At 35.6% G+C, this 24,736-nt stretch overlaps 2 protein-coding genes across 4 annotated transcripts; one reads left to right on the plus strand and one right to left on the minus strand.

The window, feature by feature from the left end:
* The first annotated feature begins 1,194 nt into the window (after window positions 1–1,194).
* LOC125673786 (5-methylcytosine rRNA methyltransferase NSUN4-like) lies at window positions 1,195–18,925 on the plus strand. 3 transcript variants are annotated; one of them, XM_048910585.2, is made up of 6 exons: window positions 1,195–1,386; window positions 7,260–7,893; window positions 10,147–10,278; window positions 11,691–11,833; window positions 13,372–13,496; window positions 18,642–18,925. In XM_048910585.2, exons 1-6 carry the CDS (start codon window positions 1,252–1,254, stop codon window positions 18,916–18,918), a joined length of 1,446 nt encoding a protein of 481 aa, XP_048766542.2. In that variant the 5' UTR covers window positions 1,195–1,251; the 3' UTR covers window positions 18,919–18,925. The 3 variants fall into 3 exon arrangements, with proteins under 3 accessions (XP_048766542.2, XP_048766543.2, XP_048766544.2); XM_048910586.2 differs by lacking the exon at window positions 1,195–1,386 and adding an exon at window positions 4,204–5,539; XM_048910587.2 differs by lacking the exon at window positions 1,195–1,386 and adding an exon at window positions 4,679–4,687.
* Window positions 18,926–20,269: 1,344 nt separating this feature from the next.
* LOC125673783 (uncharacterized) lies at window positions 20,270–23,199 on the minus strand. The gene is made up of 2 exons (XM_056158794.1): window positions 23,162–23,199; window positions 20,270–22,861 (listed from the first exon to the last, which is right to left on the minus strand). Exons 1-2 carry the CDS (start codon window positions 23,188–23,190, stop codon window positions 20,848–20,850), a joined length of 2,043 nt encoding a protein of 680 aa, XP_056014769.1. The 5' UTR covers window positions 23,191–23,199; the 3' UTR covers window positions 20,270–20,847.
* Window positions 23,200–24,736: the final 1,537 nt, after the last annotated feature.

A 24,736-nucleotide genomic window follows, 5' to 3' on the forward strand; every position in this document is an offset into this window, starting at 1 on the left:
CTAAAACGTCTCATGGATCCTGAAAATTATACATTCACAAATCATTTTTGTCAAATTAAATAAGTGTTTTATTCTGAGGTACACTGAATTGAGAAATCGGGACAATAGTGAGATCATGTTACATATACTACTGTATACCAGCGTTTGATGTTAATTTATGATATACGCCTCATGCTTGGTAGTCGTCAATGAAGCATTTGAATTTCAATTCATTATCTAATGCAGTAAGAAATGCAAACATGGGGTGATATCACCTCTTCAATTTGAAATAGGTGATAGACTCGTTTGAATGGGTTGCATCACCTCTTCAAACAGGTATATAGACCATTTACATGTGATTTTTTTTTTTTTTTTTTTTTTTTTTTTTTTATACATGTACTGACCAACCAATACCGCGTAGTGTCCATGATTATCAAAATTATTTATGACGTGAACAAAATTGAATTTGCTCCGAAAAATAATCGTTGACTCTCGAAACCTAGAAATGGCGTATGCAGAGGTTTATGGACAGTAAAAGAAGTGGAAAATATGAAAAGGCTAACGAAAATAAGACATGCAGCTCGCTCGATCATTTTAAGCAAAATAAAGACTTACACTTCAGTGGCAAATCTAAACCTTACTGTGTGTGTGTTGAGGCCCAACGGGATATGAGGAGGTTAACCCCCTTCCATTGGGGGGGGGGGGGGGGGGTCTGGGGGTCTTCCCCGGGAATTTTTTTAAAAGATTGATTTTGAATGGTGCATTTTAATGCATTTTTGACTAAAATTCTTGTTTCTTCTTCCTTTCATTATATAGTCACCACATCTTTTTTTAAGTTTGGGTGTTAATAAAAAAAAAAAAACCCTCACCCCCACTCCCTAAATCCGCCACTGCACTTTGAATGTAATTATTCGCCTAGTAAAAATCGGGACACCTATTATACTCCTCTTCTCTAATTTGAATTTACTTCCTATACGCATAAATAAGAGTGGAGGGGTCAGGACAATAATTAACGCAAGGGGTAAGGGGGGAGGGTAGATGGTTCAAGCTTCAATACCTCCAGTGGATGCAGACACTTTTGCTCAGACCTGGGTATTTATAGCAGTCTATCTGTTGAGTATCTAATTATAAAGTGAAATAATTTTACCAATGCAGTTTTTAGAACCATAGTCATTCCGGGAAAAAATGCTTTACATAGGTGTATTCGAAATTTAGCCAGCGATTTTAATTTCCTGGGTGTTTTTTTTACCGCCTGCCTTCCAACATCATAGCATGCAGAGGATTGCGTCGATAGACGTAATTCTCTCTTACTGGACAATACCAAGTGTCCAAAACAGTGGTGCATGTACGATACACTTCTGTAAACAAATAAACCACATACAAAGACGTGGTTACAAGAAAAAATGGGTAAGAACTCTTTAGGTTAACCCGAAAGATACTTGTAGGGTGCTAGGGAAATGGATATTCGGATTTCGAGAGCATAACCAGGTGAAAAAAGGGAAATGACCAACAAAAAGGTGAAATAACTACGAAGTTACAATAGATGGCTTCCGAGATAGTATAACGTGCCGATACCCATAATTACCGCTTTAAAAAAAAAAAGGGCCAATTATTTTTCAAATGCACCTGAACAGGTTGGGAACACTTCCCTTATAGTGCGATATTCTCGCTTAAACGCGATTATCTTTCTCTAGCGAGAGGAAATATATCCCGTACAACTGAGACAAACACCCGTGGAGAACATCTCTTCGTGTTTCACGTGAAAAGAAGAAAAAGTGCCAAAATATCTGATACTTCTGCAAATATAATAATCAAAACAAAAACACTCATGATGTGTTTTGGATTTCAGACTGCTTCCCTCTTACGCAGCAACTTTGATATGCAATTTCTGACTGTGTTGTCAATTTCTTAGAAACAATTCGCGTCATATCGAGTATGTGTCACACTTATTTAGCGTTGCACTGGATTTGCCATTATTTTCAATAAAGACACCAAAACACCTGTTTATGGTAATGTTTACTCTCTCGCTAAAGAGGGATAATCGCGATTTAGCGAGAAGATATCGCTATAGGGGAAGTGTTCCCAACCTGCTGAAGTGTGGATAGCGTGTACTATATCTGTATCATACATGTATATATGTCTTTTTCATATTACTTTGAGCAATATGCCCATCAGTGACATAGAATATATACAAAATTCAAGGCACAATATTTAGCACACACAATATACTAGTGCAATAACTTGAACATTTTCCATTCAATGACATGTATATTATATACACAAGTTATATTCACATATACAGTCATAAGTAATCAAGTTTACTGAAAATTGGAAAAATTTTCATTAATAGGACCTAATAGTAATACATGGAAAGAATTCAGCATCCATTTGTTAGTTCATAGCATATGATGACAAAAGTAAATTACATAAATATATACCAAAGACAATGTTTCCAAATACAAAATTAATGGGAAAAAAAGATCTTCGTTGACATTTAATGAGCCTCTAAGTATTTCAGCTTTCTGTAAGAATTTCCCTTAATTACTTAATTCACTGACATTTTCTGTAGATAATTAATAATTATACAGATGTATTTGTTGGGGTGGAGTGCTACAAGACTGGTCCTAATTTACTGATGTTTGTAGTTCAAAGATCTCCAACAGATCTCTGTTGTCTACTTCTCAAATAGCAAGTAGAGGCTGTAGATATACTGGCAGTATTCGAAACGAGTTCTATGGGTAGGAAACGAGTAGAACCCTTATCTTGTGTACATAACCCACTCACACCAACACCACCCCTACCCAAGGAAAATATAGATATATAGAACCAATGATTTATCCAGAATATGTTATTTTCTCTCTGACCCCCTTCATAAATCTCTCTGAATAATCAGTTTCTACTTTCTGTAAGATTCTATGATGACCTGGCACTTGTGAGTACTATGCAGAACGACTTCTGAAGGTAATCAGTGAGGAAATCACATATTTTCGACAAATTATAGGTTCTCTATTTTTTTTTCATAGGGTAGAAAGGGGGAAGATATATGTACATAAGATCTGTAAAGGCTATCCACACTTAGGTGCCTATGCGGTTTATAAATAGCCAATGATTTCTTCATCATCACAATTATTGTCGTAAATTTGTAACTTATCCTTGAATCAATACAGAAATAGCAATCTAATTAAAATCAGACTTCTTAGATCCACGCCGTATACTTTGCGTAAGATCTGACGTAACCCAATTAGGGGTCATGTGCAGATGAACTTTATATCAGCCAATCAGCGCGTTGGCTTTGAAACCGTCGGTGTTTACAATTCAAGGAAAATAGCTGCGATTGTTTGGTTTGAAAGAAAACACATCACAGTTAGAGGTGACATTACAATGCACCGTTTACGTTGACTGAAGTTATAGATAAGATAATTAAGATAAGTTTATTCCAATTTTGGGCCCAGAGGGCATAACAGTAAGACAGTTTATAAAGAAGGAAATTCAAAAAAGAAAGTTTACAACATTAACTACAGGTTACATAGACTGCAAACTGCATGTTATATTCCTTGCGTTAATTAAGAAAACCATCTTGAAAACTATTCAAATCGTACCCATTCCTATTCATACATAAATTGCAATTCACAATCAATTTAATTTGGGTGTATTTTATATCATACGTTTTGTTGTTTGTATGAACGGAATAGATTAGGCATTATTGCAAAAGTTTAGAATTCCTTATGTGAGAATAACAATTTTATAGTGTGCAATAAACTTCGTGGAAAAGCGATTACTGCAACTTGTTTTTCGAATTGCCGGGAACCGCCTGAATAGCCATCATTGTCTGTATGGCACAATCTGACTGGCTGATAGTTCTCATGAATATTCCAAGCGAAAGGTCATGTGGAGATGACCCCCAATGGGGTTATGTCAGATCCTATTATAGTGATTGTGAGCGTATCCTAGGATCTGATTTTAATTAGATTGTGAAAGAAGATAGATCCGATGCACACTTGTTTTCATTATGATGAGCAAAATTTCAAGCATCTTTTTATCATCCTATGAATGAGGTTAAATTAATGAACAGTTTGCTTCAGTGCTATAACATTTAAAACTTTCATTTTGTGATTCAATTTGTAAACCCAGTCCAACAATTAATCCTTTTCTTAGTTTGCCACAAAAATCTGCACATAACAAATACATATCGTGAGTCATAGAGGCATATCAAAACATCCCTGCAGGATAAAGGGGAATTACTCTTTCTCAAATCATCTACTGCATGATGAAAGGAAATTACTCTTTCTTTCTTTTAACTTTAAAAAAATCATCCTAGGCTATAATTTATTGAAAAGAGATACTGTATTAATCCTGTTAATTCCAGTCACATGCTTTTCTTTGTATTTTTTCACATGTAAAAGAGTACAGCATGATTTTTATATATTGATCAAATATGAAAGACCTGTTCATCCATGAAATCACAGGCAATTGCATCGCTTGGGTTGAATTTACTATTAAAAAGTACTCTTTAATAGTAAATTTGACCCCAAGAGATGCAATTGCCTCTACATCTGAGATAAATGATTATTTAACCTTTTCTTGGTTTGCATATCAACTCAATATGGATATGCATCTCAAAATGAATTAAGACATGACATTGAAAAAATATAAGTGGTACATGTAAATTTGGTGAATCTACTTCTATTTTTCAGAGATTCCAGTCATGGTAACACATTTCGGTGCTCTGTTTTTTCAAAATAACATAATTGATGATGAAAACTTAAACCATGAACTAGTGCAGTAATATCCATAGGAAATAACTCTAACTGATCATTTATTTTTACATAAACTTTACACATTTTTGACAAAAGACACTTTAGATCCCACTCGGTATACATCAGAGGGTTCCTTATCAGTATCATCTCGGCTGTATTTAACATAACTGCCATTGCCCTAACTGTTTACTTTTTATTAAGTCTACGAGTTTGACATACCTTGTAACATGAATGTGGAATAACAAATAAACGGATGACTACATATCGCCTGACCAACACCTAAAGTGAACTCCATTCTGCATAATTAGAACATGTAAACATCCTCTGCATGAAAATGGTTGCAATTCTAGAATCACACTTTTCCCCGAGTCTTGTGGACAAACTGTTATCATCTCTCACCCAAACTACATGCTTGCAATTCTGTGAATGTAATGACTTCATTAATATAAATGAAGTCACTAATTTTTAAGCATTGTTGATATAAGTCAGACTAGATTCTTCAGGCGCTAACATCTTTTTAATCCACAAATAGTAATTGTAAATTGTTAAAAATGTAGGTCATTGTGCCCGATTTGTTGAGTAGAAGGTGTAGCATATTCAATGTAACTGCTAAAGCGACTGCAAATTCTTATAAAGGGATATGAATTTTGAACACTCTAAAGATATATGTCTACTGATAGCTAGAGGATCTATGCATGCCTAGTATTTGTACAAATGCCCAGCAGTGATGTCACAATGATTGTTTTTCCCCCATGGTGATTTTTGCACATCATTGGTGCTATCGAGCACAGCAGAGTGTTCAGGTATTATTGAAAGGATTCTCTCATCTAGACTTAATAGTTCATTATCTGCAAATATTAAAAATCACAGCATACATATCTACATGTTATCTGCATTGATAGAGAGTGTATAACATCATGAAATTTAATCATTGAGTCTCTCCTTCTTAAAGAAGCATGGCATTGTTTAGATAGTATTACATGTGAGTTACAAATATGGTAGCTCTAGAGAGAACTGATTGGTTTTTATCAGATTCTATATGTTTTCTTTCTTAGTAGTTCTCTAATGGCGAAGCTGGAAGGGACTTCATGTTTGCACTCTGTCTGTCCATCCCTCTGTCAGTCCGACAAATCAGTTTTCTGCACTTTTTCTCTGTCTTGCTTGCAGATATTTATGTGATATAAAATATTTGGTACATTGCTTTATAAGCATGACAAGTTACAAATCAAATTGGAATTTTGTTCCAGTCCATTTTTATAGACTTTTTATAGAAAATAGGGCATTTGATTCTGTCATATATGGCTTTTATTTTTTGGGACCTGGTCCCAAGACCATAAACTGAGAATAGACTTAAGTCAAAATTTTGATTAGTTATATCTTAAGATTTATCTAGCACAGATGTTTTTAAAAAAAAACTGCATGCAAGTTTACAGAAAATTCAGATGCAAACATATACATGTACTGAAAATTTTATTTGTTTATGAAAATTATTTCAAAAGTTAGTTGAATTTGAAATTGAGACTTAAATATATTCTCAGTTTATGGTCTTGAGGCCCGGTTATTCTTGTCCATAAACTGTTGACATATACGATCATTCACGCAGAAATTTTATGCAGACAACTTGACTTGGGGTCGGTAGGAGACATATATTGCTATGCAGTACTTTCAGAATGCTTGTTTTTGTTCATTTTCCTGAGTACATAAGGAATTTTTTAATTATAGTTAAAACCATGAGAATGAAATCCCAATAATAACGATTTATTATACAAGGTATATGCATGTCACATCCAGCATGAAGTACAAATTATTGTTTTCTTTTATGCACGGGCAATTTTTTATTTGAAGCTGTATGACCCGATGTTCATGTATTATTTTGGTACATAATTACTTTAAAGCAGATTAATTACTTTATAAATTTAAAGTTATTAACTTTCCCTTAATTACATGCTTGAAAACATCTGCATGTAAAAGAAAACAATGCGAATATTATTTAAAAAGTAAATATAGTGGCTACATATATAAATCATCCCATAGTAGACGTCTATAAATAGACCCACGTGCGTCAGGGGAATCCCAACATGATGTATTAACTCATACACAAATGTCTAGTTTTAAGGCTGAAAGAGCGTAAAACTACGAATTACTAAGAGGTATTTGATATTTTTATTTATATTAAACTTATGGTACAGTACTGTTATAACAAAATACACAGCTTTACACAGATAAGACCACCGATGATCTGAAAGTTTGAACTGGTCACGTGACTGTCACTTGAAATGGCAGAGTGATGCGGTTATTTGTAAACATCGATTTAAAATCAAATTATTTGGGTTAAAACAGGTGAAATAATTTATGATATGTCGTACAGTCTCATAACTACATACGTGTGATGATTTAATAGCGTTTTTACGAGGTGGAAAAAAATATTGTAATTCGGACCATACAGCTTTAAAGTGTTCCTTGTAATATTGGAGAATTGTTATATAATAATGGGCATAATTTCATTATCAATTAATGTTACAGGCTAAACATGAGGGAAGTAAACAAAATATAACACATGCCCTGAATCACATGGAAGCTTTCTACAAACCAGTCTACAAAGATCATTGGCCCTCCATACGAATTTCTCTGTTGACAACCTCAAAATACTGTGCATTACTGAATAATTACCACAGCCAGAGGGACAAAGTTGAAAATTTTCTGACAGGTTTAGGGACGTACAATGCAATGGCTGATGCAGCTATAGCATGGACCAACCACCTGCAGAAAGAAAAACAGCAAGAGATTGTGGAAGACAGTTCACTGCCCCTTGAGAAATTTTTAGATTTTCCTGCACGACCCTTGATGAAAGAAGTAGCAGAAGATAGTGTGAATGAATATGAAACTTCCGAAGGAGAAGAGAAAATTGATCCAGTGGTGGGAAAAAACACGAGTTTGTACGACTTTATTCCGACCAAAAGGATTTATTCAGAGAAGGAGATATTACAACAACAGATAGTGACAACGTCCACATTTGATGACTCCCTCTTTGAGGTACCCGTGAAAGTCATACAAGAGCAAGTCCCTGAATTACCGGACCAACTGAAATTCTTTGTGTATGAGAAAGGCAATGTTTCAGACTTCCCAACTCCCAAACTAAAACATGGAAATCAATTAGGTCAGTAGTTAGTATTACATGTAGTAGCATTATGTAAAGCTCAGTGTAAGCATCATTTGATGATGTTTGAATTATACAAAGAACATGATTACTTTGTATATACAGTCAAACCTTGCTATCTCAAACTCGATGGGAATGAGAAAACACCTCTGAGATATCCAAAGATTTGAGGTATTCAGGTTAAATATATAAACAAAATGCAGTTTGGACTTCCAACTCATTTTGACGTATCCATGGTATTTGAGATACTGAAGTTCAACTGTATACAGGGTTGGACGTTAAAACCGCCCCCGGTTTTAACCAGTGGTTTCAACCGGTTTTAACCGTCCCGGTCAATACTCCCAAAGTGGTCAATACTGGTCCATTGTGATTTATTAAAACTGTCCAATTTCCTATTTTTGTACATTTCTTGCAAAGATAAAGATAAATTAAGTCTTTTCATTATATGGATCAATTGTTGATTAATATATTTCATTAGATAATCAAATGTAATTTCATAAGTTTAATATATTTGTTTTGCTGAAACTGACCAAAATATCTTCAGTACCTACCAGAGGGTCACAGTTCTATAGCATAGCTTGACAATTGGAGACAGACATGTTAATACATGTACCTGGACAGATTAAGAATAAAAGGTAGCTGGACATTACCTGAGCACAGGAAGCAGAGTTGACAGGTGTTAATAAGCAAAGGCTGGGACCAGAGATGACCAGTGTGTGTGTTATTGTTATGAAAACATCACCAACCCACCCCCTCAAATGTTTATTTAACACTTAAAATGAAGATTGGTGAAGCTATACTTATTAAAATATAGGTAGTTCTTGTTAAACAAAGGAATTTGAACAGAAACTTTTACATCTTCCCCAATTCAACAGAGTCATTTGTACATTATTTATCAAATATTATGACTTATAAACTTGTATATTATAAACTGATAGTGCATGTTATGAATTACAGTATTTACCATAATGGTCACTTAAACATTTAAAATGAATAACACAGACTATAATGACCAAATAATTTTCAATCGACCAGTATTAACCAGTATTGACCAGTTTTAACCATATATTGACCAGTATTGACCACCGGCCCGATCAATACTCATATTGACCACTTTTTTGCCAACCCTGACTGTATGTTAAAGTAAGACCATGGATGTCAATGCTTTTAATCTTTTCTCAAGATCTGTACTCAAAATGTGATTATAGAATCCTTCATTAGTACGAGTGTGGGATAGGGAAATTCCACCGAGGGGACAAGATTCGCAGTCTAGGACGAGGCTTTGCCGAGTCCTAGACAGCGAATCTTGTTCCCGAGGTGGAATTTCCCTATCCCACACTAGTAAATAATGAAGGATTATTTTTCTCACATTTTATCTACAGTTTAGTGCACATATTTAGGAGCTTTAAGAGAATTCTGAATTATCAAAATCCTCATTTGAACTTCGATGCAAAAACTAATTAGATAGGCAGAAAGATCATACCCAAAAATGGTTTACACTGTAAGTGTAAACTAAAAACCCCAAGGTTGTCCAACAGAAAGCTATATACATTAAGATTTAAAGATAACAATGTAAAATATTTTTACTTCACCGTGTAACGTAAATCTTCACCGTGTAACGTAAATCATAGAAAATATATGACGTCGCAATCCAATGACGTCGCAGCAGTGTGAGACAGAAAAATCTCACATGGCTGTCTCACATGGGTAAAGTCGATCTCACACTGGTGATTATGTGAGACAGAAAAATCTCACATGGCTGTCTCACATGGGTAAAGTCGATCTCACACTGGTGATTATGTGAGACAGAAAAATCTCACATGGCTGTCTCACATGGGTAAAGTCGATCTCACACTGCTGATTATGTGAGACAGAAAAATCTCACATGGCTGTCTCACATGGGTAAAGTCGATCTCACACTGGTGATTATGTGAGACAGAAAAATCTCACATGGCTGTCTCACATGGGTAAAGTCGATCTCACACTGCTGATTATGTGAGACAGAAAAATCTCACATGGCTGTCTCACATGGGTAAAGTCGATCTCACACTGCTGATTATGTGAGACAGAAAAATCTCACATGGCTGTCTCACATGGGTAAAGTCGATCTCACACTGCTGATAATGTGAGAAATAATTCTATACATCTGTGTTCATTCCTGTCCACAAAGATTTGAAAAAAAAAAAACACTTTTGTTTTAAGAGTACCTGCCATTTTGAAATTTTTAATAAGAAAACATGTGTGTACTCCCAGGTTACTATTTAATGGATGCTGCATCCTTGCTGCCTGTGGTCACACTGGACATTCAAGAAAATGATGCTGTCCTTGACCTTTGTGCTGCTCCAGGGGGGAAAACTCTGTCAATGTTGCAGACTCTACAGACAGGTAAATTTCTCTATTTACTGTGATTTCAGAGCAGAGCATATACAGTAGTTAAAGCTTCCTGAGAAGAATCACAGTGCTGTCACTGCTGTGTAGAAATGTACCTCAGTGCACTTTACACTATGTGCTGTCACAATAAAAAAACTACCTCACGATGTACAGGTCTATATATTGTTGTTTCGTGGGGGAAATGTATTTTGTCATAATTTACTACCGTTATCAAGTGTTAAGCTGTGTAAGTGTAAATTTGCTTGTCAAATTATAATTTTTATTTGATATCAACGAGTCTGTAATTTTTTATACTAAGCTTTTGCTACAGTAATTTTTGATAATATATGTGATGTTGAAATCACCCCAAATGTGCAAAGGCATTTAGAATAAGAAAGTCAATCCGAATATGTATCTCGGTGAATTTTGCTTGGAAAAGGTACAAATTATTCTGATGCTTTTATAATCAATCATTGTGAAAAATTCTCCAAATTTGACTCTTTTGGTCAAATATTCAAGATCCTAGGAATGCTTATAAATTTCCCCAAGTAATTTTGAAGGAAACCTATATGGTTTACTTTTCTAACTACTTCATATTTCAAGAAATGGGATCTGCCACTTGCACTGTAGTGATTTATCTGCAAGAACTTTAGAATGTAAAAGTAGTGTGATGGAAAAGATCATGTGGATATAAGAGGGGGGGGGGGTCCTCTCTGGTATATTAATTGATTGAATATTCCTAATTTCATTTAACTTATGAATGTCTATGTAGTACATGATATGAATTTTCTCGACATAACATATTTCTGAAGTGTCATTTTTACTAGCTTTATAGAGTTCAGGTAACCTTAACCCTGCTGTAAGGCTGTCAGTGGAAATAACAGGTGATGTCTGTAATTTAGCTGACACATAACAAATCTACCAGTCACTATAGTAATTTACTTAAGTTTTATCCAACAAACATAGCATCACAAAACCTGGTACAAATTCTATATATACAATATACATGTATAGCACAACAGAGGGACAAGGTCTGTTATAGCATAACAGAGATGGATGGGATGAAAGTGCTAGGAGTAGAACCTTATGCTACTGAAATCTAGACAGTCACGACTAATTGAACTACATGTAGATTTAAATTTACCCCTGTTAAAGAACCCCATCTGACCACCACACTTAAGAGATATGTTCCCCTTCGATTGCTAACTGATAGAAACATCACTGACAACAAGCTGTGATATGTTTTGTAGTGATCCCAATCTTAGGTGTTGAGTGAGAATTTCGGGGAATTTCCATGGCCTCCATAGGGAGGGTGTATTAAATATTTTATTCAAAATTATTTAAAACTAATTTGCTCTATATTTAATTTAGGGGTTTTAAAAGTCTGTTTAATATGATATTGTTTATAAATGTGGAATAATTTACAGAGAATTTGACATGTAATGATGCCTCCAAGAGTCGCCTCAGTCGGCTGACGGACATAATGAAGTGGTACCTCGGTCACATACCGCCCTCCATCTCCATAACCAAGAGAGACGGGAGGTCCTTCACAGAACCTCAGTATGACAAGGTATGGTGCTTATCTTTCACTTCTTTGACAAGTACACTGTATTAAAACCTTTCTGTGGTGACATTCTATTGCTTAAGCGCTCCATTATTTATAAGGAAGAGTTTCAAATAACTACACTGTACTTAAGCAGTCTAGGTCAAAAACTTTTCAAACTACTAATCCAGTCGGGCTAGCGGAATGTAAAATTTACTAGTCCGAAAAAAAAATCACTATTCCAAAATCGAAACAGTTTAGTAAAGCAAATTTAACTTACAAATACAAAAAAAATGTTTCCCTGTAGTAAGAATGAACAAAAACAAATGAAAAACTACAGTCATATTCCACTTCATATAATATTAAATTTCTGTCAATTTCAGATTCAAGCAACTCATTTTCAGTCTCCTCCTCATCGTCTTACATTTTTCACAATACGTACACAACATTGTATTTTTTCACCATCAAATTTTAGCTATGGACGGTTCAAGGTCGATAATTGAACGAATCCACACTTTCTCTTCGACTCGCATCTTTGTTTTATTTCTTCTGCACTTCGTTTTTCCCACTCGCCATGACAGCGGAAGAGCGACGTCTAGGGGCCATACGACCTTAATTTCTCTTTCTTACCCGAGACATTTCGTACCCTTTTTCAGCGTATTACAGTTTGACTTTAAAGGTGAAATTACCCGATAGGAAATAGTTTGGACTCAATAAACTGGCAAGCAAACTCAGAAACTCAGCCAATCAAATAGCTTTATTACACGAAGTGTTTACAGACTTTTGATAAAGTCCTGTGTAACAGTATATATATTTTTTAAAGTAAAATTTATGCTAGTCCGATTGATCGGACTAGTGTGGGAAAAAATCTACTAGTCCGACAGACATTTAATAGAAATCGAGCATCAGTCTAGCATTTTTCGCCCAGACTGCTTAATGATGTTCTGCTGAGTTAGATACGATTTTTATGAACAAATTCCATCTAATCCCCCCTCTGTCACTATGGAGCTTTTAAGTATTAACAAAATGTACATAATGAGAGTTGAACCAAAGACCTTTCACACGATAAATTCAGAAGCTCTATCCACTAAGCCACTGAGGACAATGACAACCTTTGTAAAAATTAAACAATAGATGCTTCATTTGAGAAAACTATATGCTAGTATTATATATAATAGTATTTTTATAATTTATTGAAAAAATTCTCTAATATATAGTTAGATTTAAACTGGGGGTGGATTTTAAGTAGGTTAATTTCTGAGTACCTCTCCATTCCTTAAAAGCAATGGATCTCGGCCCCTTCGGGTCTTGGCTCCATTACTTTTAAGGAATGGAGAGGTACTCGGACATTAGCCTATACATAACGCTTGTACTTGCATTCAATTGAAGATTTTGTGCGAGGAAAAGTGATTGACTTATTGTTTTAATAAATTATGAAATATGTATATACATGTACCTATGATATCTGTGTGTAGCTACAGATCTTTCCCTAGGAGGACTCGGGGTAGGGACTCGGGGGTAGGGACATCCAGCTACACAACTAGAAATCTTGTTTATGTCTTTAGGTGCTGGTGGATGTTCCCTGTAACACCGACAGACACGTTCTGATCAGTGAGGATAACAACCTCTTCAAACCTGGCCGTGTGGAGGAGCGACTGGCACTACCGACGGAACAAAAAGAATTACTGGTGTAGGTTTCCATTAACAATCATCCGGAGCTGGGTGATATATTGCTATAAATGCCTGATCATTATCTGTTTGAACATATTTGATTTTTTTCTCAGAAACTGCATGACCAATTTTTACCAAAATTGTTGTTAAATATTGTTTGGGAAAGGGGTTCTCTTGGTTTATTAGGGATAGAGCTAAAACCACTAAAATTAATACAATCTTTAAAAGTCTTCTCATTTACTCAAGCATTGAGCGTAAAAATTAAGGCATTGTTATACTGCTTCTACTAATGTTGAAAATGTCATGACTCCCTGGGTTTGGGGTTCAGACTTAGGACAGGGCTATAAGGAAATCATACTGTAAAAATTCATTAAATGTTTCCATCTTCTTTACATCTGAATATCTAGTAAACTAACAATATTGTAGGTACATAGTTATGTTGAAAATGTGGGTCTCAAGTAATCATGAAATTCGTGTCCCTACATGTGTCGGGGGTTTAGCCTACAGGGTGGAACACTAATGATCATCATAGTAAAAATAAGGTTATTTGAATTATTTAAAATCATGGGTTCACGCTCCGGGAAATGAAACCACATGATCGAAATCCATTCACTCTTTTTTATATCTTCTCTAATACGCAAGATCGTAAATACCGAGTTAGCGGAACTCTCTTGTAAAGAAGTCCGGAAAAGCGTGTCGATCTTGGGCATTTTTTGTTTATTCAAACATGGCATCGGAAGACGATTTAACCTGTGCTTTCCACAATTAAAAGTATTTTTAAATGAAAGGTGTGTAAAAACGTCTGCATACGAGCTCCTGAATTTAGCTCGTGGAGCTATATGTTTTGACGCAAGCTCTTATCAGCTTTGGGGATTTCCTGGCTGACAGCAGTGGGGGAAAATCCACCATATTTCCATTACAATCTATCATTTGTGGATATTTCTGGGTATTGTGTTTCTTTCTTGAATTATTACTACAGTCTACTGCAATGCAATGATAGTGCACCATTGTTAAAATCAGGTTACTCGATCACAACAAAAGGTATTATTTATATATAACATGCCCAAATTCTCGCATACTCCGGGTCTCGCGAGACTTTGAAAGGGGAAAGTAAAGTTTAAAACCAAGACGGAAAAAGTAGACGCGATCTTGCGTATTCTGAACAACTAAAACACAAACTGGGTACATAGTTATAATGAGCTTGAGGACTCTACCAAAATTTAGAAATTCATAACCCGTATGTTAGTGGTTCTGGTCCCAAGGTTGGGATCTATGACCCCTAATCTGAAAATGCATTACATCTTTAGAAATATTCTTTGCACTGTGTGTAATGACCCTGAGCCAAGGTCTTTTACCTAAGGTTAAGGTCGTATTTTACCCTGTCAAGTTTTTTAAGCTGTATCTGAATTATTTTTGAATATTCAATATTTTATTGTCTATCGATATTTACAAATGAAGTATGATGTAAACTGAAAAATAATATGTATTTGTCCTGGGCCACAACTTGATATCTGAGATATATATAAGCTGTTCACACTTTGCACAAAGGTTGCTTATGTCTAAAACCAAAAGAATCAAACATCCATTTTGATTATGGGCATCCAGTTCTCAGACTTGCACCATCAGCACAGAACACTTCTCAGTGATGGTGCATGTTATGTGATACTGTGCCCAGTTGCATGAAGATGAGTTAAAATTCACCCGAGACGTCATTCTTTTGTTCGAATGCTCCAATGCTCTTTAGGAATGGAGGGTTCGGAAAGTAGGTTAACTTATATATGTAGAAATGCTTCCAACGTGAAAAAAAAGCATGATGTGATTTACACAAATTTGATAAATGCAGGAATTTTGGTTTTTATTTACGGTTACATTTACAGTGACATGAAGTTGATCATCATATTTGACAAAGTTGTGACCATTATTATTTTTATCAGTGTTACTGTCTTTGTGACCTTGGAGATTTGCACTCGGATTCCGTTTTTTATGTCGCTGTTGTTCGTTTATAATTGCGGAATGCATTCAATCTATGACCAGTCATTTCTGGAATTAGTTGCTTATCTGCAGCATGATAAAGTCTGGTATCTGCTGACGCCCATAACGAGTTGTTACACATTTGCAAGCGTATGCCTTCCGAGGGGCTGTGCAGAATACTATTGGTTTTCGGTTGGTTTGGAAAGTAGACGGAGATAAAACGTGTCACAAACGTTTACATCGGGGTACTTGCTGACATTTTTAATGATATACCAGTCAGATAGTTCCTTGTTTTCATATGATCGAACACAATTTTTGGAAACTTTACTATGTTTTGAGTCCTTCTTGATTATATTTAGATCTATCTTCCTAATAGTTAAGAAATTTCCCAGATCCTCGCATACATGTCATTAGGTCCCTTCTTTGCAAATTCTGATGACCCAGCCCACTACGTAATGCAAACTGTAGTCCAATGAAGTACAATGTTTTATACAGATGCTTTTGAGGCTTGTCTCCATAGCACCTAGGACACTGCTGAACCACAAAATGCTTTTTTCATCCTCCGGCCGAGAGGTTAGAGCGTTCGCCCTGCATGCGGAAGGCCCAGGGTTCGAATCCCGGCCGAGACACACCAAAGTCGTTAAAACAGGTAGTGACAGTTCTATCGCCAAACGCTCGGCATCAGATGTGAATGTCACGTGTCCTCAGAGATTACCTTAAAAACGGATGACCCGTGTCACAGTAGGTGTGGCACGCTAAAGAACCCTCACTGCTCAATGGCCGTAAGCGCCGAGCATAGGCCTAAATTTGAAGCCCTTCACCGGTCTTGGTGACGTCTCCATATGAGTGAAAAATTCTCGAGTGAGACGTTAAGCAAGATACAATCAATCAATCAATCATCCTCCGTTATTTGCACCACCAGTTTCTATGCACCACCGATATTATACTTTGCTTTTGTTTTCATTGCGTTATCCAAAATGTTTTTGATTTGCAAAAACTCATTATCAACGTATCCATATAAAATTATAAGCAAATAACAAAACTGCTTGTACATTTGTTCCTGGGGGATACTCGGTATTCAGATCCGTCGACTTTTTCGCTTCGCAAATAAAACGTGACATCCTTTGTCTTTTCAATGATTTGATATATATCAACATGAATAGGACTTATATCCGTACGGTTTTTAGACATTTCATTGTGGTATTTTGCCACTCTTTAAATGCGTTAATGGTCCACTGAATTTTCAACATGGTAAAGATAGTTGCAGTTACAAACTTGAAAAGAAAAGCACATACAAAATCATTTATACAATTAGATTTAATGCAACAGCTTGTTTACATCTTCACAGGCAGTCATCCAGTTTTATATCTTATTTTAACTTTTTAGGAAATCATTGAAATAAAACAGTATCATAATTATGATTATTTTAAACTTAACTGATAGTAGTTCTGAGGTGTCCTTGTCTATTTTTGGTTTGTGGAAATGATTTTTTTTTCAACCTTCTCTGCCATCAAAACAAGTAAATGGCTGTCTGCATCGCTTATAACAGAACACTGTAGGGTGCATACATGGCTCACTTTGAGACGATATTTCAATATATTTATGTCGAAGTATATCCGATATTAAATTATCTGTATCATAATCACTCTCCATAGTATCGGCCCTATAATGATGCTGGGTCAATAATCACTCTCCGTAGTATCGGCCCTATAATGACATTGGGTCAATAATCACTCTCTGTAGTATCGGCCCTATAATGATGCTGGCCGGGTCAATAATCACTCTCCGTAGTATCGACCTTATAATGATACTGAGTCAATAATCACTCTCCATAGTATTGGTCCTATAATGATGCTGGGTCAATAATCACAATCCGTCGTATCGGCCTTATAATGATGCTGGGTCAATAAAATTTCCTCATCACTGCTTGACGGATTCATAGCTGAATATTTATAGTAGTAGTCGGTTTGAAGGACCTCTCAATTACTTTTACTCTCAAAACATCACGTTCACCACCTCAATTCTTTACTACTGAATAATCCATTCAGTTACAGCAAGGGGCTCAATAAAGGTGGAGTTTAAGTGAGTCAATTTACTTGTATAGGCTCTTCATTCCTGAAAAGGAATGGGTCTCAGCCCCTTTGGTGCCTCTACTTCATTACTTTTAAGGAATGGAGATCGAGCTACTCATACATTAACCCTTAGTTAAGTTTAACTGACAGTTAACATGTTGTTGACGCTATATAATTCCAATGTTATTTATTACGATTGTTTTGATTGGACAAAAATAAATCTAAACGAGAATTTACACATCAATTAATCCAAAAACGCTATGTATACATACGCGCCTGAAAACAAATAACATAGTGTGGGGCATCTTCGCAAGCCAAGTGTCCGACACTTGGCTTGCAAAGATGAGAGTGCGGGGACACTATTCAAATTATTGAAATTGATAATACAGGAAACGAATTGGAATTATAAGAATCAAACATTCTTTTTGAAGAATTTCTCAATGTGTAAACTCTTGGAAATTTTACTCACAAACTTAACATAAAAGTGTTTCGCACTTTTATTCAGTTTGTGAGTAAAATGTCCAGAGTTTACATATCGATAAATTCTTCAAAGAATATGTTTAATCCTATAATGAATGCAAGAGTGAATGTGAAGTTAACTGTCTATCAAACTTAACCATTGTGCAACTGGGTCCAGGTGACTGTTAAGCCCCATAGGCCTTCTGTAATGCTGTAAATCGCAGATGTATTTGCCTCTTGTTATTTATACCCATATGCACTGGAAAATGATTTTGCCCAGTTTCGAATTGGCCATTTGAATTTGAATAAGTCGCTTTTTGTTACTTTATGAATGAATTAATTAATATTTTGCACCATTTCTAATTAAGGCAAAATGGATAACAATAAAATGAAATGTTTCTTTGTACAGTAATTTATGATTTTGTAGTACATGTGTGTAAATTGTACTCTTGCTATATTTTTAACTCCTTTTGAATCACTCACTTACTGATAGGAATTAATCCAGAACATGCCGACTCATTAGTATGAATATTGATGCACTGTACATATAATTTACCAATAGATTTTTTTGGGAATGTCCGTTACAGTAGAACTGAACACTTGAATTCTACATGTACCTGTATGGGTTATAGCTGACTATGTAAGTTTGTTTGATCTTTTAGAGCTGGAATCCAGTCATGTAAACCTGGCGGAACAGTCGTGTACTCCACATGCACCCTCTCCCCCGCTCAAAATGATGGAGTCATACAAGCCGCCATGGAACATTTATGGAAAGAAACGGATATTGACTCGGTTGTGATAGACCTGAGCTACATTAGGCCAATATTTAGAGACACGTTTTCTTTCTTTCCACAGACAAAGTTTGGACAATTAATTATTCCTACGTTGTCTTCAAATTTTGGACCAATGTATATTTGCAAGATAAAACGTATCAGGTAGTTGAAAATCGTGTCTTATTTGTTGGTCAGTTCCTAAATAACATGAAATGAAATTAGTACCACCCCCTGTTGAAGCCTGAAAAAAACCCATCATCTCTGTGGCACCAAGTGTACCCGAGATAGGAAATGAATTTTATCTCTTTTAATTCCTAGCTATAACCAATTCCCTGTTACAGCTAAAGTATAGACGATTCAAGTAGAAGTCTTGGCCATACACATAGAAACAACCAACACAAGATGGGCATCAACTCTTGTTTTTTATTCCGTATTTTACTTGCATACATGTACATTTACAATTGGTCTTACAGGAGATGACCTGCAGGTCTTTAGCAGGGCTCGGAATTAACATATGCCCGTCAGTCTGTGACTGGTTATAAGTCTGGCGGACTGACTAACATTTGTTTTAGTCAGTCCGATGGGACTGGTTAATTTTCTAAAGCATCATTTTGGAAAATATGCAGTTTATGGAATCTTATACACATAATTGGCATATATCTACTTCGACCTGTAGATATCAGACGAATCTGATTCATAAATTTTAAATCCCACATAAGTGTTACATTATTGTCTGAGGCATATTGAATTAAACTTCATTTTGATAACATTAATGGAATAAGTTTAATCATTTCATGAAAACTCTGTCGGACTGGTAATTTTTTCTGTGGACTGGTTGATACTATACCCTATCAGTCGGGCTGGACTGGTGACATAAAAAGTTAGCATCAAGCCCTGTTTAGGAATCCTTTGAGGCACATGACAGATTGTTAGTCATGCAGGCTTTATATTAAGCCAAGGCCCACAGGCTTTAACAGTCACTTGATTACCATAGTCAGTACATAGACCTGTCAGGGAGTCTCATATTTGCTTTCAAGCATCATTCTTGAATCTTTTGTACACAGTTTTATGATTTGCTAAATATGCATACAATTCCAATAAAAGGAAAAATGAGGATTGAAGCATTTAAATCAGGCCTTATTCCCTATCTCTACCCCCCCCCCCCCCCCCTCCCCCCCCCCCCCCCCCCCCCCCCCATGATCTATGATTAATTATTATATCTGAAATTTTGGTAAACTGCTGTATCCTCTCTAAATCTGTATGTATTTATCTTTCATTGAACATCAGAACAAATTAATTTGTTAAGCGTTTATGTATTATGTACTCTATTGCCAAGTGCCCCCCCCCCCCCCCCCCCCCCCCCCCCCCCCCCCCCACACTTTGAACTTCTAGTGAATCTGCAAAAAATAGCTTGAGTCCACAAAATATTGCACACACTTTTTTGTATTTCATGAATGAATAAATAAATATATAGACTAAGTATAAATTAAATAAATTGAACTCCAAAAAACGCAGAACAAAGTGACAACTATACTGTTTATTATATTATTATGTCAATATGCTTAATTTATCTCTATATATACAACTCAAATATTAACAATGATATCAATCCCCAATTAAGTGTTTATTACCTTAATTTAATTTTGGAAATATTTTAAGAATACATTTACATCAATCCCGCAGACACAAAAACAATAATTCCACTAACATTTCAAATGCATGTAAAGTTTGAAAATCTATATCAGAGCATGCTGTGCTCTTGTGCGGTCTGTAATCGTTGGTTGGTTTGATTGTATATTGTTTAATGTTCCTCGAGAAATTTTCACTCGTATGAAGATGTCACCATTGCTGACGAGTTTTGAACATAGTGTTATTAATGAATATATTCGAAATCCAAAATCCAATACATTTAGGTTTCATGTCTACTGATGAACTGACTAGGTGTCCATCAAATAACTTTTCATCAATCTAACAACATATCTAATCCATTTCTCGAGCAACTGATAACATTAACATCTGAAATATACTTATATGATAAACATATTTGACTTGAGTTACTCATCCAATAGCTAAAGGCATACGAGTTATACTGTTCTTATCCGAGTTCATGTATTCTCGTTAGTGTAGCACTTTGGATTTTATGATGTGGATATTGTTTGAGTGATTGTTGGTAGGAGTATAGAGCAGCCTGGAGGTTCCCCGAGATCTGTTGACAGATACCCAGGATCTGCCATGATATGTCTCTTAAGTGCACAGCTACATACACCCCCTGATCATGGTGAACTAGGACCTGTAGATCATTAAGAGCTGTTTGTGCTCTCATTGTGTCAATATGTCTGTAACACAAGAACTCCATCATGTATAACGCAACTAGGGGTGGGATGGACAATGTGTGTTGATTGTTCTGTAAGGAAACTATCTGCTCTGTCATTAATTCATTGATATAAAGGGTTTTGTTCTTTAATTTGATATTCCATGCTACAACATGTCTTAACTTTGTAGACCAGGACTGTCCCCCTACAGCCTCAGTATACCTCTCTGTGTCTACTGTGAAGTTATACATCACATATGGCTGAGCTAAGTTTACCTTTGTCATCTCTATCACAGACAAAGCTTCTGTGTATCTGAGTGTCTTGTAATAATACATTGCAATGTACAACCTGTCAGAAATACACCCAAACTTGGCTGTGAGTTTCAACATGTGACAGGACATTCTGTCAGCAATATAAATCAGCTTGTTTTCAGTGTGGCTGTACATGTTTTGTAATGTAAAAGCAGCTCTTTGAAGGAAGGAGGCTGTAAATACCTGTAACACGAGAACTTGATTCTGTGTCAGGGGTGAGACTGTCAACTGTGCTACTGTGTTTAGGTACTTCATATTGAGGTAGAAGTCTGGTGAGGGAGGTGCATTATTATGTTTATATAACTCCATAAACATTTCTATATCGAATTCGGTCTCAGATACCAGAGTGTGTTCATCTGTACAAATACTGAGTCTGGGGATATAAAGGACATTCATGATATAGGACCTGAGGGAGGGACTGTGTAGCAGGGATGCTAAACCTTTTTCATAGAAACCAAACAGTCTAACAAATAATCTGTTTTGTCCTTCGCCATAAATATTGCTGAGAAACATGTTGTTTTCTGGAATGAAAAAGTTAGGACAGACTCCCTCATACACCCATTTAAGGATGAGTTTAAAGCAGTACCAGAAACATTTCAGGAGATTCTGTGGACACCAGTTAGGTATTGTGTTTTGTTGAATCATCCAGAAAACTGCTGTTTTCATGTGATAGGAACACAGTAATTTCTCATCATCTCCTAATCCGTTGTTAATGACTTCTTTTAAGAACAATTTCAGTAAACCATAAGTTAAGAATTGACAGTGGTTCATTGAGTACACAAGTTTTTGTTCTGCCAGAGAAAATGAAATTCTCCATTCATTGCTTTCATGATTTCCTAATTTGTGTCCTATTGCTACAAAGTGACATCCTCTTCTGACTATATCCCTAACAACCTGTGGCTGGGGCCATGTTTGACATCTGTCTATCCATGAGGAGGCAGACGGAGGCCAAAACTCAGAAGCAAAACAGTGGGCATTGTCATATTCTAGAGATCCTCCAAACAATCCACTGCCGCATGGACCATGCACTGTAGAGTTAGGTATTACAATAGAACATGTAATCTCTCTGTATTTAGAACTAGATATATAACGTCCACCATTCATTGTGACTAATGCTGAGATAACTCTGCTATCTGCTCTTGGTGTCAGTAACTGAAGTAAAGTAAATCCGAGTGAACTTTCAGAAGAGACGGAGAGAATCAGGGATTGTCTGTGTACATTGTAAAACTGGATCTGAAATAAGTCCCATATCACTTGGTGATTTTTAATACAATACATTGTATCTATATCTGATCCCTTCATTCTGAACCCTTCTCTCTCACTTCCACTCCTCATCTCCATGATATGGCAATCTGTCAACACTTTATTCATCACCATCTCCTCAATGTCTATCACATCTCTCCGCATTGCCACCTGTTGTGATGTCCCCACTGTACGACACAGTCCCACAAACACAGAGTCTGACATATGCCGTATACCTGTTTCACTGACAAATATAGTGTAGAAACTTTCATGATACAAGAAATTAAATAATGGTGACTTTCAGTTTAAAACGAATTTCAATAAATTCATAATTGGTATGATAACGTATAGCGGTTTTTTTTCCGCGGGGTTATAATTTAAAATTTAAATCGCCAAATCTGCACTCAATTGCGGCTTCAGTATTTGAAAGAGAGAAAAATCTACCCCGTCCGCCAAAATTTATTCCGCTAAAATGATTAGTCCATCTTTCAGTCAGCAAATCGCCAAATTTTAGACCCGCTATTCGGTATAATTTGTTACTTACATTTGGGGAGTTAAACTTGGGGAATCCATCGCTTGGTATAACTATGAAAATTTTCAGTTGGGGAAAACCCCACTTTACCTACTTTCATTTTATTTCATTCTAGGCCGCTTCTATAGATATGTGCACGTAACTTCCCAATCCAGTGGGGAACATTGATGATAGAAGCGACTATTTCATTACTCTCTTTCTATATGGGATCATTGTTTTGTAAAGCTTTCGCCTTATAATGTATTTTATAAACCTTTTCAGTTTCATTGTTTATCATTTTAGGTCACCTGAGTTAACTCATGTACATACATGAACCTATGGGACCATCTTCGCAAGCCAAGTGTCCGATTCGCTTAAGCGGTAGTAAATTTGATGATCCCAGGGGAGGGGTTTTGGTGCATGTATCAGGGTGGGGCAAAAATGATCAGTGGTTAAATGTGTTATGGGTTTTGGTTTAAGGGTGGGGCCAAAACTTTTATAGTGATCATTGTCTTTATCATTTGAGGACTTCTGTACGTTAACAGATACAGTATAAAGACTAAATGCATAATTAGGAAAAGAAGAAAAGGACATGTATCAAAAATGTGAATTTCACAACCCAGGGTTTTGACTCTGGGAGGGGTCCAAATCCTTCATATTGTGTATTGTTACATGCATTATGTAGTCTTTCATCAAGCTTTCAGGAGCATGTAAGTTTTAGAGACACATCTTTAATTTCATACTGTTGTTGAATATTAGAATTTAGCCTAGATATGCAGCACAAGAAATTTTTGTAGATTTCATAGCCCTTGGGGATAGCGATCGATACTTTTGACTAATACTCAGGTAACTGATAAGGGTTGTGGGTCTCATCTTGTTATGCTGTACGTATTATGTTTAAAACTTGTGAAATCTTTTTCCTCTCTTGTCTTTTTTTAATTTGATTATTTGGTGTTTTGCTTACATGCCTTTTTGAGAATGATAATACGATGCATTTTGTAAACTACAAATATCTGTGACAAGCCCTTTTACTATTTATTCGAAAAATAAGATATATCTTTAAATCAAAGATATGTCTCTTTAAAATTAGAGATATCTCTTAATTTTAAAAGAGATATGAGAAATATCTCTTAATTTTAAGAGATATCTCTTTCACTTAGAGATATATCTTTTACTTTTAGAGATAACTCTTACACTTAGAGAGATATATCTTTTACCTTGAGAGATATCTCTCTCACATAGAGATATATCTTTTACACTTTAAGAGATATTTCTTTCAATTAGAGAGATATCTCTTTCACTTTGAGAGATATCTTTCATTTTAAGAGTATCTCTTTTACTCTGAGAGATATATTTTACTTTGAGAAATATCTCTTTCATTTAGAGAGATATCTCTTTGCGTTAAAGATATATCTCTTTTACTCTGAGAGATATCTCTTTTACTTTGAGAGATATCTCTTTCACTTAAAGAGATATGTTTCTAAGAATTCCTAGAGAGATATCTCTCAACATATAAGATATATCTCTTTAATCGTTGAAAAAGCGATATATCTCAAAGAGAAAGAGATATCTCTTTCCAATATTTTTATTAGTTTGAATACTTAAGGA

This window comes from Ostrea edulis, chromosome 3, assembly GCF_947568905.1.
Source record: "Ostrea edulis chromosome 3, xbOstEdul1.1, whole genome shotgun sequence".
NCBI lineage: Eukaryota > Metazoa > Mollusca > Bivalvia > Ostreida > Ostreidae > Ostrea > Ostrea edulis.